At 32.9% G+C, this 20,434-nt stretch overlaps 1 protein-coding gene across 11 annotated transcripts; it reads right to left on the minus strand.

Annotated features, from left to right (window-relative positions):
• Positions 1-837: 837 nt before the first annotated feature.
• Positions 838-10,464, minus strand: LOC121175255 (lysine-specific demethylase JMJ25). 11 transcript variants are annotated; one of them, XM_041017829.1, is made up of 9 exons: positions 10,128-10,464; positions 9,942-10,058; positions 9,516-9,813; positions 9,014-9,219; positions 7,690-8,019; positions 6,690-7,151; positions 5,801-5,824; positions 5,313-5,417; positions 838-3,306 (listed from the first exon to the last, which is right to left on the minus strand). In XM_041017829.1, exons 3-6 carry the CDS (start codon positions 9,634-9,636, stop codon positions 6,981-6,983), a joined length of 828 nt encoding a protein of 275 aa, XP_040873763.1. In that variant the 5' UTR covers positions 9,637-9,813; positions 9,942-10,058; positions 10,128-10,464; the 3' UTR covers positions 838-3,306; positions 5,313-5,417; positions 5,801-5,824; positions 6,690-6,980. The 11 variants fall into 11 exon arrangements, with proteins under 11 accessions (XP_040873763.1, XP_040873764.1, XP_040873760.1 ...); XM_041017830.1 differs by having other exon boundaries at positions 6,662-7,151; XM_041017835.1 differs by lacking the exon at positions 838-3,306 and adding an exon at positions 3,576-5,241.
• Between the last annotated feature and the right edge of the window lie 9,970 nt (positions 10,465-20,434).

Consider the following 20,434-nt stretch of genomic DNA (forward strand, 5'->3'; position numbering starts at 1 on the left):
CCCTAGTCACTGGTCAGCAAGGATCCCAAACTCTTGTAACATCCTCAACCCTGTTTTATAAATACGACAATGTTATAAATATTCTAAAGTATCACCCTTTTAGTATTTTATTCCTTATTCATAAACAAAGAAAACCAAGCAACCACAAATATCACAATGCTATAAATATTCTAAGTATCATCCAACATCATTAAAGGGCTAATAAAAACATCTAAATGTAAAACCACAACAAACATCTTATGTACCACACGAGTGAGCAACTAATAAGTAGAACAAAGCTTTCACAACAAAAATTCAGCAGAAAGTAAAGAAAATGATTGAACAAATGAACAAGATTTTTCCACATATGCAAAGCCTAATCCAAGAACTATTGCAAAGACAAAATTTACCATGAATTGGAATTGGGTAACTCAGAATTAAAGCTCGGCATTCCTCTTTCAGGTCCCTTGTCATCTTCAACAACAATTATTGTACCTGCATGTCCAGTTACTCAAACAAAAAGGCAATAGACCTGGTTACTATAAGTAGGAAAAAATCATGAAATTAGAAAATTAAATATAATAAGGAAATGAATTTGCAATTCCTTCTTACTCATTGTCATGACATTGTCCCATGTAAAAATTTATATAACCTCATTGAAAACCTGGTCCTTGAGATCAATGACAAAAAGTAAAAGAGCTAGGGGAGGGGGCAAAACAAGGATCAGTAAATCCTTCAGAAAAATGTCTTACAATACATATTATATTAGCAGATCATTAAAATTATAGATTTTGCAAGCTTGTCCAATGAGGTGACAATGAAAATACCTAGTGTTACTACCTGATATACAGTTTTTGCTGCTCGTTTTATTGTCGATTCCAACTGCATCGATGCATCTTTAACAAGCATACCACGAACCAGAGCAGCAACCAAGTTGACCTTCTTTGGACTCTAAAATACCATAGAAAACAAGGTATGTAAAATGTGCAACTAGTCAGATATTAATCAGATCCTTCTTAAACCATAAATTAAGACATTTTCCACAGCAAGCCAGGGAAGGCATTTCAATGGCTAAAAAATTAGATGCCAACTTTTCTGCAAAATAACATGTTGGTTAAAACACAGAAGTTTCTTAGCAAGTAGCTAGGCAGTGGCACCACATAAATGTAACAAAACATTGTAATTTTTCAATATTTATGTTATTGCTAAGCTGAACATACTTGTGATGATACTTATGTTCACTTTAGCATGCATACTAGAAATGTGATTAGCAAGTTAAAATTAAATAACTGGCTGGCCTGCTCTCAACAATGCCCAAGTCTAACTAACTAGTTCCAACTCATCATTACTCACTAACTCCTGCTAACCAGCTTCCTGATCTGTCTTTTTCCTGACCAACTCTTATGTTGTCTACTCCATGACTGAACCATGTGTCCTAACATGGCCCTTTCTTGGAGCTACAGCCTTGTCCTTAAGGATCAAAGAAGGAAACTGGCTACATCGCACAAATTCATCCTCCCACATTGTGATTAATTTTCCCTTCCTCTTTTCCAGCCTTTGTTGAATCTTGTCTCTCCTAAATAACTTGTCTGCTAACCATTACCATTACATATTCTGGCCCCACTTCATCCTCCCACATTGTGATTAATTTTCCCTTCCTCTTTCCCACATTGAGGAAGGCACAATTTAATTATGAATATTTTTTTTTTGGAAGGCAGAAAATATATAGTATTAATATAAACATATCAGTACCAGAGGTACGGATGAAAGATGAACAAATACAAGACACCTATGGTGCCGCCCTCCAAAAAAGAGAAGAACCCAACCAAGACCCCACCACAGAAGATACAGGAAACCCAACCCAACTTAACCAAAAGACTTTGAAAGATTGGTAGACCAGTGGTTAAAAAGAGTGTTGAAATCTTTCTCTCTAGCTTTTAACCAAGACCAAGCTAGAAATAAAGCATCATCCATCACTTTGGATGAGCACTATATGGCAGCATAGGAATTTAATTATGAATATTATAATGCATATTTAGTGATTAACATAAATGAATTTTGAATGTGCAGTGAACGTATCCTTTTTCATTAGCATAATAGACACTCTTAAAAAAAACCATTATACAATTCAAAACTACAACATAATAAGAACAAACAACATTATGCTCCCTTTGTTCTAATTTTTATACCACCATACGGAATACTGATACAAAAGCTGAGGAACAAGAGAGAACACAAACCAGAGGTCCAAATACAGAAGCCAGGGGTGCAGATAAAAGGAAAATCAAAGATGGCCAGGGGTACACCATAAGACTATGTATAAGAAAGAAAGGGAGAAAGGAAGCTGACCTGGAATGAAGAATTGCTAGATGGTTGATGGTCCTGCCTTAGGGAGACAAGCTTACCCATAAATTGTTAGCCAAAGGTTGTGACCGGAAAACACTGTTATTTCATTTGTAACAAGCTAGGCATGATTAATATTTATGCTCAAACTTGGGATTTGGGAACAATGTTAAAGAGTTATTATGGATTGAGTTAGAATTAGACTATTGAAAGTATATGGGCTTGGCCCAAATATAGTTTGCACTGCATTGTATTTAAATCTTAAAATATTAGCATATAATACAAAAAAATACAACAATAACGAAAATAGCCTTTTGAGCATTAACATTTAACCAGACCCAAGAAAAAGAAAATGCAAAAGACAAATATCAACTAAAGAAACATGTCAAACAAATATTGGCATTCAGGGAAGTAACAACTAGTTGCAAGTAAAACTTACATATTCTTAGGAAAGAAATGAGCTTGTACCCTTGGAATAGATCTATCTTCTACCAAATTGGGTTTTTTGAGGGCAGCTCTAGTGCATTTGGATTTCCATGTGTCAATCGTAGACCAGACATGACACATAACCCACACCGTAGGAAATAACATCAAGCATAAATACAGGAGGGAGTAGATGTTTTTATTTTTTCAGAACCCAAGAAGAAGATAAGGATCCTCTAGATTATAGGAAACAAAGAGAAAGGCCCAACCAAACCATAATGAAAGATTCCCTTTTTTCATTCACAAAGGTGTAAAAACTGATACAAAAAAGAATTGACCATTTAACTTTAAATATTCCAAATTACATGAAAAATGATAGAAGCAGGGAATGATGGTAAATAAAACAACAAAACAGAAAAGATATCAAAAAGGCATGTCAGGCACCTGGTCTAGAGAATCTTGAAGCGAATAATGGGCTTCTTGAAAAGTAGAGAAGGAAAATTCATCCCATGCAAGGGTCATGGACAGAATGGAAACACTTTCCAGCTCATCTAACTCAATCTGGGAGCGGCTAAAGAATTAGTATTTAATGTTATTAAAGTAATGGCAGAGAAGGCAAGTGCAGATTGCGGATGCTTCATGTCCTTTATCGTGCATCAAATATCAATACCACATTCATAAACCACTCTTAAAGAAGAACAGTCACAAATAAAATATAAAGTTCAAGGCTGAAAATATGCTGCTATTCAACTGGATAGTTCCAAAAGAAAGATCACTTTGGATTAAGCTCGCCACATATTAGTAGAAGAACATTACAAAACATAAGCATATTTGATAAATAAGGAAACGCTTTCCATTTTACTTTGATTGAATTGAACCCTTATAAGGTAAAATTGTTATACTTCAGAGTGTAAGAGAATCACTCATTACAAGACATAACATTTAGAGTTTGGTTCTAATGATTGGATATTTTTAGCCAGATCAGACTTGACCTGCATTAGAGTTCAGTAGTAGTGGAAAAATATATATCAGCCCATATTAACCATAAACAGTAATAAATTCTTCTTACAAATTTGAAAAAGAATACACATTGAAACCATATTTCTCCAAAATATAGTGTTGGAATTTTGTTTGGTATACTTGAATGCATGAAAGTGTTTCATTTTTAAGTATATTGAATACAAGACCACTGTATAAAAAAAAATAAAAAAATACATGAACACAATATAACAAAATATAAAACCAACGTGCATTAAGGATCTCATGTTTTTGTATAAAAGCATAAGTTTTATTTTGATATACTGTCAAATGTAAAAAAAAAATTGTAAATTAATTTAATATTGAGTTAATTAATAGGCATGTGCATTGTTTGTGCAAGAAAATTATATTATCAATCAACTAGAAATATTTATCATATAACTTTAATAATAATTATCATGAATATCAATAAATTTATCACACATATGACAGTTTGTGATTAAATAATAGTGTAAAAGTTTTTTACACTTTCAATCAACTAACTAGAAATGATGACATATAAAAAATTATTAAATTAATTATTATAAAAGTTAACAGACTTAATATATATGATAATTTATAATTAAATATAAGTGTAAAAAGTTTTTATAAAATTTCAGTGCATAAATTATTTACTATGTATTATTTATTCTAAAAAATTATTTTAGATACGATTTTTAAATAATTATTAGAAAAATCAATACTCTTATCATAATTGATAATTTATGATCAGATTTTTATCATAGTTAGTGAATTTGAATTAAACTCTAAAAGCAAATGCAATTCAAACCTTGAGGGGAATTAAACTCAAAGAGAAAACTACAAATGAAGTTGATGGAAATAAAAATAAAAACTAAGTGCAAAAAAAGAGCCAGCAAAGCAACCAATTGAACTCCAACAATGCATGTATTAGCAACAGCATTCAGAATGACAACAAACCAAGTCACAGGAAAGAAATTAATAAATCATCACACATTCAAAATAAAATAAAGGCAAAAATACACTATTGGTCCCCTATAATGCTCAATCCGCAATTTTGGTCCCCCTATTTCCAAATCAAGACATTCAGTCCCCCAATTTTTCAAAATCAGCGATTTTGGTTCTTCTGTTAGTTGACCGTTAATTGATTATCCATGGTCAAACATTGAGTGAAAAATAAAAGTATCTAGGAGACCAAAATTGCAGATTGAGCATTATAGGGGAACCAAAAATGTATTTTACCCTAAAATAAATTCATGAAAATAAGGACATCCATGTAAAACAAGCAATATTAATGAAACATACAGCAGGAAGAAGGTTGGAAACTGCAGTGCCTGATGATGTAATGGCTACTGCTGGAATGTGAGATCCTCTTCCATATCCAACAGCTTGAAATGCAAGTGAACGCTCATCGAAGCATGAAATACATGTGATTAATTTGTGACTTGCAACAGCAACAGCAACAGGGGAAGGTCTAGATCCAGGAGCAATACACAAATACTAAACAAAAGAATAAATCAGAATCATGCATTAATATTGGTGCATATGTAATATTTATCAGATCATCTCACCATCAAACCAAGTCTTGTGCATTCTTCAACAATAAGCGATGCCCAAACAGTGTTAATATTGGCACTTTCTTTCAGGGAGTTTGATAATTCATTGGCATGATCCAACTGATAATACAAGAGACAAACATAACAAGGACAAACTTCAGACAAATACAACAGATAAACATAACAACTAGAAATAACCTGGCAAATGAATAATTTTCTTCTTTTTTCTATGGTACATGAATTAAATTTCCCAAAATCTAAGGTGGCAACCATCAAAGCTAGATATCTAGGTGAAATAGAGCTTATTTTTAGATCTAGACCATTTGGTTATTTAAATTTTAAAAATCTTGTTCATCTTATAATTGATTTTGAGATAGAATTTGTTCTTAAAAAGCTCAACTCTAAGTTGGCTTTCTTCTAGTCTAAAATTTTCCAAACTTCCATTCCCTTTTATTCTTCCTCTCTCACAGAGTCATTGCAGAATAAGATAAAGGCGTAAAGACCTATACATCCAAAAGTCAATCATCCTGCAAAAAAAAAAAATTATAAATTGAATTTGAATTAGTTTTTTTGTTAGAGCTGTAATAAAAAGAGTATAAACAAATCATAAACTTTACCTAATGTAACATGAATAGAGTTCAAACGTGCTGTCTTCGTTCTTTTAATAAAATGTTGAATTTCAGTACAAGGTAAGTGGGCAGTGTACTGTCTGTGATTCAAGACCAAAGGGATCTTGTGTGCAGTGTTATAAAACTCAGACTGGACCAGCCAGGCCAACCGGTTAAACCGGAACCCGGGCATAGCACCGGCTCGGGTCACATATCAAATCGGATATGCATCTAACCCGGTGCCATGTAATCAACCCAACACTGAACCAGTAAGAACTGGGAAACTCGGTCTAGTCGGATACACTCAATTTCCCAGTTGTACTCTCTCACTTTGCAAATTATAAAACATATTTATTTGAAAAATTAATGAGTATTTTGGACTGGTAATTGCACTATAATGCTATTCCCAGACTTTGTTTAAAGAATGAACACAGTTGCAATTGCATGACATCTATTGTCATATTAATGAAAAGCTCCTTACCACATAATAAAATAAACACGGAAACATTTTTTTTATTTTCTAAATAACTATTTATTAGCAGCTTGATCCTTCACCCAATCCTTTATGACATGCATATTTAATGAACTTTTTATCAGAATAAAATAAGGGAATGGGAGAATGTCAATGTTATAAGGGTGCAAAGCTCCAAATATTAAAATTTAAAAATATAACCTAAAGGTGAAAATATTTGTTATAAATGACTCAGGTTGATAAGGAGTACTCAGACAGATAACTGAATCATTTTAATAATTTACCTGCTTTAAACGACAGCAATGGACATACCTAAACTCTCTGAAATTCTTCTTCAGATATTCCTGCAACTTAGGGACATCCTGTCTCCAAAAAATATCCCAGAGAGCACCATCTGAAGCATCCCCCCAAACAACAAATCACCTTGATTTATTTTTACTTTGTCAACCTCTATGAGCTCTGATCCATATGAAATACCATCCTCATTAGCAATGGCAACCTCATTACTACCAGACGGTTGATGAAACTGATCAACTTCTTTCCCATCACATAATCCACCTTCTTGTTCCATGACTTCAACACTACTTTGCCTGTCCAAAGCATTTATTGTAGAAGATGAATTATATTAAGCATGTCAACATTAGTTTCTCCATCCTGATCATCACCAAGTAGCTCCCTTTTCTCTTGCTCGAGATGCTTTTGCTTCAACTTCTCAATGACAGTAAGTTGATCAGAATCCAGTTTCACTTCAGCAATATGAGTCAACACATTTACCTAAAACAGCAAAATTATTAAAAAAAAAAATGCTTCAATTCCTTCATTGATAAGCATGCACTCAGGGCCACATACAGCAAAATATACAAAACACTAACCAATGTTTGATCAGGAAAATCTATGCAACTGACATAAGTATATATACGCAAATTAAAGCCTTCTCTAAGCCAAAGGCATCATTCATTTCAAGTCCTTAACCATACTAATGTGATGATTCTACTATCATAACAAGAGTAGTTTTTCTAATTATCAATCAATCATTATAACAACCAGGGAAATAACTCGTCAAATATAGAATCAAATGAGAGTTTATGAACTGAAGACAATGCACAGAACTTAAAAACTGACATGGAATTGAAGCCACAAACTACTCATAAGAAACAGAACAGAGAAATGCAATGGCTTATCAAAGACAACACTTTATACATCCTACAAACTATACACCATCCAATATGAAATCTATTTAAAAAGTTCAAATAATTTAGAAGAAATCCTTGAAAATAACAGCCCAGGAAAGAAATAAGCAAATAGAGCATACTGCATCAGACATATCACAATGGAGCTTAGTCACTGAATCACCACGTCCAAGCTCCTGAGGAAATCCATAAGCAATATATGTTTTTGGCCCCAGGTCTGGCTTTAGAGAACCATTAGGCAACTTCACAGCAAGGTTAAGAGAACCTTTGTGAGGATCAGTATATTCCTTGAAGGGTAAGGAAGATATGAACTCAGCACAATGACGAGGCAATTGTTCCTCAAATAAATTAGAAGGAGGCCAATCTTTTAATTTCAATATCTGTGGGCAAGCAAGCCAATCCCTACGACCATTTGTATAGCCAGTAAAAAGTTGGTGGATATTAATTTCCCCCTGCATTTAACCAATACCTCAAAAGAGAAATGCAGAAATCAGCAGCAACTGAATAAACAAGTCCAGTAAAGAATTACTAAATCAGTAAAATAAAGCAGATATGATTTACTCTAGTCTGATTACTAAACAGAAAAACATAATGAGTACAAATCGAAAATAACATTTTCAACAAACTAAAAAAAATAAAAAGTACATTTTACCCAACATCAGCTAGATGCTGCAAGTCTAAGAACTAGACAAACATACCAAAGGATGCAAGGGCAACAAGAAAGGTCTGGGCAGGCAAAGCAAAAACAGCAAAATGGGGCAGGGACAAGAAACAGCCAAACATTGAGATAAAATTTTCTAAGATGATAAGATAAGGAGCAAAACCTAGGACTAAGAAGATGAATATGATGATGATGGTAGCAGGATAAATTGATCACACTAGCCATATTTCTTGAGAATGATGGAGAGACAGCATAAAGCATGAAACAAGGGCTTAAAATTTGAGACTGATATAAAAACTACACTCAGAAAAATGATTTCTAATTATCACCCTAATGTGCGTTTTGTTTACCAACATTCCACCTTAGGCCGGTATCTCTTTATGACCCAGATAGCAGAACATCTACAAACTGTTTCTTAAAGTGGAACCATCCACCAAAAAATTGTAATTTTTCAGTACTTCACAAAATATTTCAAGGACATTCTGTTCTGATGACTCTATGGAATTCAATAACTGACAATATTAAATGCACTGAAATAACTCTCAAGTCTCAATCCAGAAAAGGTGGAGTTACTGAATTCAGGAAACATGTAGGAAATTCAACAACATAAAAATTGCTAATATTAAATAATTCTCCAAATGCCATAACTGCAGTGGTTCCAGTTAAAATAAGTACCAACATCAAACAATTAAACATAATCTTCATGAGAATGAAGGTGAAGAATGAAATTTGTGTAAAAAGCTCTCCATGGTCAATAAAGTTAAAGATTGGGAAATTAAGCAAACCTCAGTCCAATCTAAGCAATCAATTGTTTTCTCCGCCAAATGTTGGCCATGCTTGGTATTAGTTACATGACGTAATGCACGCCACATGACAAGCGGTTCCCAGCTTAAACCAGATGTACATTCAAGCACATTGCTGACAATGACAGGCTCCCCCTTTTCCCAATGCCACTGAAAATGCCTTAAATCCTTGTACTGAGGATCTACAGCTTTAGAACAGAATAAATAGTTGTCAGTCAAATCTTCCCAAGAAGCAGCCTTTCTCATATTACTATAGCTAACATCTGTGTTTCTATCAAGCTTCAAACATGAACAGAAGTTGTCTGCAGTCTTAACTACATTTTGAAGCTTGTATGCTTGCACTAGTTCTTTTGCTTTACACACTAACTCAGACAAAATGTTGACCCAATATGCTTCTCAGTTCAAGAAAACCATGGTTACATTCATCATTGACTTTTGGACAAGGAATTCAGGGAAGTAACAACTAGTTGCAAGTAAAACTTACATATTCTTAGGAAAGAAATGAGCTTGTACCCTTGGAATAGATCTATCTTCTGCCAAATTGAGATTTTTGAGAGCAGCTCTAGTGCATTTGGATTTACATGTGTCAATCGTAGACCAGACATGACACATAACCCACACCGTAGGAAATAACATCAAGCATAAATACAGGAGGGAGTTGATGTTTTTATTTTTTCAGAACCCAAGAAGATAAGGATCCTCTAGATTATAGAAAACAAAGAGAAAGGCCCAACCAAACCATAATGAAAGATTCCCTTTTTTCATTCACAAAGGTGTAAAAACTGATACAAAAAAGAATTGACCATTTAACTTTAAATATTCCAAATTACATGAAAAATGATAGAAGCAGGGAATGATGGTAAATAAAACAACAAAAGCAGAAAAGATATCAAAAAGGCATGTCAGGCACCTGGTCTAGAGAATCTTGAAGCGAATAATGGGCTTCTTGAAAAGTAGAGAAGGAAAATTCATCCCATGCAAGGGTCATTGACAGAATGGAAACACTTTCCAGCTCATCTAACTCAATCTGGGAGCGGCAAAAGAATTAGTATTTAAAGTTATTAAAGTAATGGCAATAAGATTGTTGAACCTTTACCTGAGGTATGGAAAACCAAAAAGAACCTTTCTTTCTGGTGACTCACATTATCATCCAAATTGACATAGAGTGATTTAGAGTCGGCGTCGTTCTTGGATACATAAATGAGAGGAAAGACCGAGGAGGAGTGGGGTTGGGAGCAAAACAAAGTGAAGGTCTTAGGACAGTAGGGGAAGAAGGGGAAGGATAATTCAAGATTTGGAGAGCCTCCTTCAGTTTCTCAAGTCCCTCCTCCAATGTCAACGCCGGAGACAGAGTCCGCGTCACGCACTGCTCGAAAACCACTTTCTGTTGAGGAATTAGAAAGCAATTGCTGCCATATACCAATATTGGAATGAAGCTGATCTTCTTTGGCCTTATATAAATATATATAATGCTCATATGAAAACAACTAGTAAGTAAATGCCCCTAACTTCTTGGGTATTATTGTAATATATCTTAATTAAACAACAATTTTTTACTTTCTCTTGTTCATTTAATTAAAATTCTTAGCTCACGTAAAAAATATTTAATTTTTCAATTGGGGATATGTTTTTAAAAAATTATTCAAAATGGGGTAAGTCGAAACAGGTGTTAGGACTTCTGACTCAGAAGTAATAACACCGGCTACGACTTGTTATTTTTTTAAAAAAAAATTTTAACTGAAGTCGTAAAAATATGTACGACTTCAGTGCAAATGTTATTTTTTTTACGACTTTTAAAGTCATTTTTTTAAAACGGAAGTCATATTTTATTTTACAACTTTAAAAATTCGTAAAACTATTTTTTTTCTTTTTGTTAAATTTTTTAAATGTTTTTTTACTATTTGTAGACATGTTTTTGTTATGTTAACCTATTTTTTTTTCTTTTCCTAAATCTGTTTTTCTTTTAAATTTAATATTTTTTACATTTTTATTTTTATTTTAAATAAAAAAAGTTAAAAAATATATTTAAATATATGATAAATAATATTAAGTTGATTTTATTAGTATATTTTTTGTGATTTTATTTTATATGTTATTATTTTATTTTAATGTTTTATTATTTAAAACATGTTATATATATTTTTAATATATTTTACTTTAAATTTTTTTATTTAAAGTTTAAATAATCTATCAATAAAAATTAAAAATAGCATAATTAATACATTAATATAAAACACACAATACAAATAAAACGCATAATTGCTTGGTTCACCATGTTCATCAAAATCATGTTGTTGCTCGTTATCACTGAAGTCGCTAACATTATCTCTTATTATGGGTTGTTCAATAGTCATCTGTAAAAGAATTATTGATTAGTAAGGAATCATTGGATTCTATGTAACGTAAAAAAAACATTTTTAAATATCTTTTTCGTGTGTGTAACACTAAAAAAATTATGTCAGTATGACTCTAAGAAACACGTCAAAATGAGAGAACCAATTAATTGTTTGGATGCAACATATGCACCGAGGTGAGAATGAACCCTCCTTTTATAAATTTCACGCGAGTGAACAGTGTTTATTGAACCGTTCATGCTACAACTAAACACTAATATTCTAACACACAAAATAATAATTTAACAAAATTAATTTAACATGTATAATAATTTATGTAACTAATTCGTAAATTAATAATAACTAAGCACTATTATTCTAAAACATAAAATAATAATTTAATAAAAAAATTAATTTTCCATGTATAATAATTTATCTAACTAAGCGGTAAATTAATAATAACTAAACACTATTGTTCTAAAACATAAAATAATAATTTAAGAAAATTAATTTATCATGTATAATAATTTATCTACCTAAACTGTAAATTAATAATAACTAAACACTATTATTCTAAAACACAAAATAATAATTTACCAAAATTAATTTAACACTAAACCATAAATTAATAATAACTAAGTGATATTAAAAATGTAAAACTAATTAATTATTTTCAGCAAAGAAAAACAAGCTTTAGAACATGCCATTAGTTCACTTGTGCAGCAAAGAAAACAAGAAAAAGCACGCATCCTTGAAAATAGCATGCGTAGTGGTGTATTGTTCATGCAGCAAAGAAAAACAAGCTTTAGATCAGTAGTGTATTGTTCACTCACGTTAATGCAATGCATTGTTCACTCACATTACAACACTGAAATAGCAGAAAACAACCGTCAAGGGAATAACTTTAGAACAATAATGCTGAAAACAAGCTTCATAGGCTCCAATAATTTACACCCGTGAAGGTTGCACATGCATGAATAGAATAAAAGTAGTCATGAAGCATGCTTATACGATCATTTATGGTGAAATGATTTATGATAGCATGGAATCTTGCCAGAAATAAAGTAGTCAAATTTAACTTATGCTGTAAACATGATTTATGATAGCATGGACCAACTTGCTTTAAGTTGTTAAATTTTTTAAATGCTTTTTTATTATTTGTAGACATATTTTTGTTATGTTAACCTTTTTTTTTTCTTTTCGTAAATATGTTTTTTCTTTTAAATTTAATATTTTTTACAATTTTATTTTTATTTTAAATAAAAAAGTTAAAAATATATTTAAATATATAATAAATAATATTAAGTTGATTTTATTAGTATATTTTTTGTGATTTTATTTGATATGTTATTATTTTATTTTAATGGTTTATTATTTAAAACATGTTATATATATTTTGAATATAGTTTACTTTAAATGTTTCTTATTTAATGTTTAAATAATCTCAATAAAAATTAAAAATAACATAATTAATATATTAATATAAAACGCACAATACAAATGAAAGAAAAACATAAAAATTACAAGTTATTTTAGTCATGTACTTGTTTGTATGGACAGTTAGTCCGATTATGTCCTTCACTTCTACATAATGAGCATTTCTTAGGCCTATTTGGAATTGGTTCATCCATCTCATTATGTATTCGAGTAGTGATCGGCTTGCCTGATGTCAATCTTCGTTTCGAAGGATCAGACATAAAATACGAATCTAAATATTTTGGCCATGTGTCTTCACTTCCAAGGGAATGAAAATGATGTTGATAAACTTTGAAAATGTTTTCCAACTTGTATACAGGGTCAACAAAGTCATCATAATTTAAATTGCAAAAAACACACGCTGCAATTGCATGCAAGCAAGGTAGTCGAAGTGCTTGAAATTGTCCGCAATCACACGACCATTCATTCAATTTGACAGTGCATGCCATTGCTCGTCGATCAAGTCGCGTATTTGCAATTTCTTGAACCTCAAACTCCCCTGTTTCTCGAACATAATGCGAGGTAGCAATGTGTTGATTTTCTTGCATCATGACATATACGTCTTTGGAGTACCTATGCCCTGCCTTTATCATATTCATGATTTTGATGCCGTTAGTAACAAATGAATCATTTATTTTATTAAATGTTTCATTGACTAAGGCAGCAATAGGTAATGCTCGGGCTCCTTTCAAAACAGAATTCATACATTTAGCAAGGTTGGTAGTCATATGGTCATACTGTTTTCCTTTATCATACGCCTGAGTCCATTTACTCTTAGGAATTTGATCCAACTAATCTGCTGCTTGTGGAAACTTTGCTCGCATAGCGAGCAACTTAGCTCAAATCGTAGTTTCCTCATCTCATACCATGTGCGAAAAGATAGAAAAATGAGTAATAAATAGTAAACATGTAATAAAGCAAGAATATGATGCATGAAATAGGAAGAAACATACCCATATTGATTACTTGTTTTTTTAAGTCAACATTTTTAAACTGTTTGTTGAAATTTGATGCAATGTGGCGAATGCAATACACAGACGAAACATCTGGTTCATTCCAACCAAGACGTTCAGATTGTAAAGCTGCTAGCAAACTGGTTCCCCTGTCTGATATAATACATAAATTTGGTTGCGGAGTAACATATCTTCGCAAATAATGCAAGAACCACATCCAAGCTTCTCTAGTCTCGCTCTCAACAACTGCAAAATCAAGTGGAAAATTGTTCCTACTACAATCTTGTCCGATGGGAGTTAACAAAGTACCATGGTATTTGCCAGTTAAAAATGTCCCATCTAATTGCACAAGTGGCTTGCAATATTTGAAGCCTTCAATGCATGGATTAAAGTTGTGTGTTTAGGGTTTGGGGTTTAGGGCTTGGGGTTTAGGATTTAGGGTTTAGTGATACTTGTGGTAAAGTTGTGTGTTAGGATTTAGGATACAATGAGAAGGATATTTGGACTATTAATGAGTTAGTTAATTAAAGGGTTTTATTAGATATAAATAGGGGAAGAAGGATATGAAATATTCTCTTCTATTTTCTGTTCTTTTCTTATATTTAGTAAAATTCTTTCTTTTCTTCATTTCAATTTTGTTCCTAACATTGTGAGGCTAGACTGATTAATCTGGGAAAGCAATGTAGGTAGGCTCATGTCTCTAGGAAAGTCATTGGGCTAGATTATATCTAATCTTATAGTGCATGATTTGAACCAAAGAAGGCGGATCTGAGTAGTTGAGGTTATGAGTCAACAAGAAGAGAGAGAAAATGAATCAATGTGTCTTTCTCAAACTCCACCCATGTAGACTACAAGCGCTAGCCAAAAAAATAAATGAGAAATTGAATCCATGATTATATGCCCTATATTTGCAATCACCTTTTTCTCCTTGTTGTCTAAAGTCACCTAACACCTTTGAGATGAAGGTGGATTAAATGAGCCATGCCACATTCGTTTCAAACTATGTAAATGGATACTTGATAGTGAGGACCAAAAAGGTAAAGAATTGCAACTATAGGCACCAAAATGAGATGTTTTAAACTATACGGACTAAAAGGGAAAGTTATTACAACTATAAGAAACAAATGGGTAATTTCAATGTTTTCAAATAATGAGGTTAGCTCCATCTTTCAGGTTTTTCTGATCATCTTGATATGTGACTGATATTATCGTCTTTACTTTTTTGATCAATTTGTTTGCATTTGAACTAAACTCTATGTATTTGATTATTTGGATTTGGATTAGTACTTGGTATCTTTACTCATTCCAAGATATTTTTCTGGGTATTACTTGATTTTACTCGGCAAATAAATGATGACGATGGGTACAAAATTATTGTTTTTCAATGTTGTTCAGTTTTCTTTCATAATACAACAACAACAACAACAACAACAACAACAACAACAAGAATAATAATAATAGGACTCTCCGCTTGCAAATAGGACTCTCTGCTTCCCACAAGGGATAGTGGAAGACTTATTGATCAAGGTCAGAAAATTCATTTTCCCTGTGGACTTTATGATTCTGGATATAGAGGAGAATGAAGTCACACCAATTATTTTGGGAAAACTCTTCCTCAACACAATAGGAACATTGATTGATGTCAAGGAAGGGAAATTGACTTGGTGGCTAGGTGATGAGGAAGAAGTATTTAAGGTATTTGGTACTGCAACAAACTCATTTTCTCCTCATTCCTGCAATTTTGTGCAGGCCACTAACAAGATAAAAGTCATTTTCTCCTCAAATACCCATAAACCCTAATTAGTCAAGAGACCCTAATTTGTCAAATACCCCTAAACCCTAATTGGCCAAGTAACACTAAACCCTAATTACTCAACTACCTATAAACCCTCATTAGTCAAATACCCCTAAACCCGAATTTGTCAAGTAACCCTAAACCCTTATTTGTCAAATATCCATAAACCCAATTAGTCAAGCAACCCTATTTTTTCAAATAACCCTAAACCCTAATTTATCAAACACACTTAAACCCCAATTAGTAAAGTAAACCTAAACCATGATCTATCAAATATAGATAAACCCTAATTAGTCAAGTAATTGTATCCCTAATTTGTAAAATAACCCTAAACCCTAAGCATTCAAGTAACACTAAACCCTAATTAGTCAAGTACACATAAACCCCAATTTGTCAAGTAACACGTGAATCCTAAATTTTCAAATACTCATAAACCCTAATAAATTAAATAACCCTAAATTGTCAAATAACCCTAAACCCTAATTGGTCAAGTAACACAATATTCTAATTTGTCAAATAACCCTACACCCTAATTAGTCAAGTACCACTAAACCTTAATTAGTCAAGTACCTATAAATCTTAATTAGTCACATACACCTAAACCCCAAATTGTCAAGTAACCCTAAACCTTAATTTTCAAATACCCATAAACCCTAATTAGTCAAGTAACCCTAATTTGTCAAATACCCCTAAACCCTAATTGGCCAAGTAACACTAAACCCTAATTAACTCAACTACACATAAACCCTCATTAGTCAAATACCCCTAAATCCGAATTCGTCAAGTAACCCTAAACCCTTATTTGTCAAATACCCCTAAACCCAATTAGTCAAGCAACCCTATCTTTTCAAATAACCCTAAACCCTAATTGGTCATGTAACACTAAACCCTAATAAGTCAAGTACAATAAACCATAATTAGTCAAATACCACTAAAAGCTTATTTGTAAAGAAACCCTGAACCCTACTTTGTCAAATACCCATTAAAACTCAATCAGTCAAGTAATCCTAAACCCTTATCTTCGAAATACCCCTAAACCATAACTAGCAAAGTAACCCTATAGTCTAATTTGTCAAATAACCATAAATACCCCTAAACCATAACTACCAAAGTAACCCTAACGTCTAATTTGTCAAATAACCATAAACCCTAATTAGTTAAGTAACACAAAACCCTAATTAGTCAAGTACACATAAATCTGAAATAGTCAAACACACATAAACCCCAATTTCTCAAGTAACCCTAAACATCTAATTTTTCAAATACCCCTAAATCCTACTTAGTCAAGTAACCTAATTAGTCAAGTACCCCTAAACCATTATTAGTCAAATATCCTTATTTCCTACTTTGTCAAATACCCCTAAACCTTAACTACTCAAGTACCCATAAATCGTAATTAGTCAAATACCGCTAAATCCTAATTTGTCAAGTAATCAAAAAACCTTATTTGTAAAATACCCCTAAATTATAATTAGTCAAGTGACCCTAATTTGTCATATAACCCTAAACTCTAATTAGTCAAGTAACTCTAATTTGTCAAATAATCCTAAACGCTAATTGGTCAAGTAACACTAAACCCTAATTACTCAACTACACATAAACCCTCGTTACTCAAATACCCCTAAAACCTAAACACTAAGTTGTCAAATACCCGTAAACTCTAATTAGTGAAGTATCCGTAAACCCTAAGTTTTTAAAATAGTCATAAACCCTAATTGGTCAATGAACACAAAACCCTAATTAGTCAAGTACAAATCACCCTAATTAGTGAAATACCCATAAACCCAAATTTTTCAAATACCCTTAAACCCCAACTAGTCAACTAGACCTAAACCTTGATTAGTCAATACTTCTAAACCCTAATTAAGGGATCTCAACTCATCTAATATCTTATACAAGGGGTCCTTAGAAGTAAAACCCTCACCATTAACACTAGATGAAGAATGAAGACTCATGTTGGTTCCTAAGTTATGGTTCTTTCTTGTTGGGGTTTGAAAACAAAAGGTAAAAGAAACTATGATTGAAACTAGCCAAAATAAACACTAAAAGAGGTGTGAAAGATAAGGTAAAAACTAATTGGTAAAAGGCAAGCTACCTAGGCGGTATGACAATGAAGAGTAAAGGAAATAAGCTATGAAAGTAAGCAAGAAATTAAAGTGCAAGAAATGCAAACTAGGCGGATCCTAAGAGTGTTTGGATGATCTTATTTAAGGTTCCCAACAAAACACTCACAATCCTAAGGGAAAATTGCCTAAAATTATTACACACAAATGGAAGTAGGGTGACCTATTGGAGGCTCCCAACTTACTTCAAATGAAAGGCCTTTTTGTTACAAAATTTGAAAGCAAAGCAAATTGTCAATTACAAAATTACAAAAAAAAGTACTCAATTGTGGTGGCTATTCTATCTTTGATGTTTCACTCAATTTGGAGTGCTTCTTAGTCCAATAGCTCTTAAGGTGGTTGACCCCTTGCTTCTTGACTCAAATTCTTCAAGGTATGACATCAATCCTCCTTTCCAATTCCCTATATGACAAATCACAAGCAAGGAAACAAAGAGACAAACAATAAGCAAAGACAAGGTACCTAGGTGGTTTGACAATGGAGAGTAAAGAAAATAAGCTATGAAAGTAAGCAAGAAATTAAGGTGCAAGAAATACAAACTAGGCGGATCCTAAGAGTGTTTGGATGATCTTATTTAAGGTTCCCAACAAAACACTCACTATCCTAAGGGAAAATTGCCTAAAATTATTACACACAAATGGAAGTAGGGTGACCTATTGGAGGCTCCCAACTTACTTCCAATGAAAGGCCTTTTTGTTACAAAATTTGAAAGCAAAGCAAATTGTCAATTACAAAATTACAAAAAAAGTACTCAATTGTGGTGGCTATTCTATCTTTGATGTTTCACTCAATTTGGAGTGCTTCTTAGTCCAATAGCTCTTAAGGTGGTTGACCCCTTGCTTCTTGACTCAAATTCTTCAAGGTATGACATCAATCCTCCTTTCCAATTCCCTATATGACAAATCACAAGCAAGGAAACAAAGAGACAAACAATAAGCAAAGACAAGGTACCTAGGCGGTTTGACAATGGAGAGTAAAGAAAATAAGCTATGAAAGTAAGCAAGAAATTAAAGTGCAAGAAATGCAAACTAGGCGGATCCTAAGAGTGTTTGGATGATCTTATTTAAGGTTCCCAACAAAACACTGACTATCCTAAGGGAAAATTGCCTAAAATTATTACACACAAATGGAAGTAGGGTGACCTATTGGAGGCTCCCAACTTACTTCCAATGAAAGGCCTTTTTGTTACAAAATTTGAAAGCAAAGCAAATTGTCAATTACAAAATTACAAAAAAAAGTACTCAATTGTGGTGGCTATTCTATCTTTGATGTTTCACTCAATTTGGAGTGCTTCTTAGTCCAATAGCTCTTAAGGTGGTTGACCCCTTGCTTCTTGACTCAAATTCTTCAAGGTATGACATCAATCCTCCTTTCCAATTCCCTATATGACAAATCACAAGCAAGGAAAGAAAGAGACAAACAATAAGCAAAGACAAGCTACCTAGGCGGTTTGACAATGGAGTGTAAAGAAAATAAGCTATGAAAGTAAGCAAGAAATTAAAGTGCAAGAAATGCAAACTAGGCGGATCTTAAGAGTGTTTGGATGATCTTATTTAAGGTTCCCAACAAAACACTCACTATCCTAAGGGAAAATTGCCTAAAATTATTACACAAATGGAAGTAGGGTGACCTATTGGAGGCTCCCAACTTACTTCCAATGAAAGGCCTTTTTGTTACAAAATTTGAAAGCAAAGCAAATTGTCAATTACAAAATTACAAAAAAAAGTACTCAATTGTGGTGGCTATTCTATCTTTGATGTTTCACTCAATTTGGAGTGTTTTTTAGTCCAATAGCTCTTAAGGTGGTTGACCCCTTCCTTCTTGACTCAAATTCTTCATGGTATGACATCAATCCTCCTTTCCAATTTCCTATATGACATATCACAAGCAAGGAAACAAAGAGACAAACAATAAGCAAAGACAAGCTACTTAGGCGGTTTGACAATGGAGAGTAAAGAAAATAAGCTATGAAAGTAAGACAAATATCAACTAAAGAAACATGCAAACAAATATTGGCATTCAGGGAAGTAACAACTAGTTGCAAGTAAAACTTACATATTCTTAGGAAAGAAATGAGCTTGTACCCTTGGAATAGATCTATCTTCTACCAAATTGAGTTTTTTGAGGGCAGCTCTAGTGCATTTGGATTTCCATGTGTCAATCGTAGACCAGACATGACACATAACCCACACCGTAGGAAATAACATCAAGCATAAATACAGGAGGGAGTAGATGTTTTTATTTTTTCAGAACCCAAGAAGAAGATAAGGATCCTCTAGATTATAGGAAACAAAGAGAAAGGCCCAACCAAACCATAATGAAAGATTCCCTTTTTTCATTCACAAAGGTGTAAAAACTGATAAAAAAAGAATTGACCATTTAACTTTAAATATTCCAAATTACATGAAAAATGATAGAAGCAGGGAATGATGGTAAATAAAACAACAAAACAGAAAAGATATCAAAAAGGCATGTCAGGCACCTGGTCTAGAGAATCTTGAAGCGAATAATGGGCTTCTTGAAAAGTAGAGAAGGAAAATTCATCCCATGCAAGGGTCATGGACAGAATGGAAACACTTTCCAGCTCATCTAACTCAATCTGGGAGCGGCTAAAGAATTAGTATTTAATGTCAACAAAAAGCAATCTGCAGAGAAGGCAAGTGCAGATTGCGGATGCTTCATGTCCTTTCTGTGGAGGAATGGAGGAGGAGGTTTCACACCTA

Source organism: Glycine max, chromosome 8 (assembly GCF_000004515.6).
Source record: "Glycine max cultivar Williams 82 chromosome 8, Glycine_max_v4.0, whole genome shotgun sequence".
Taxonomy (NCBI): Eukaryota; Viridiplantae; Streptophyta; class Magnoliopsida; order Fabales; family Fabaceae; genus Glycine; species Glycine max.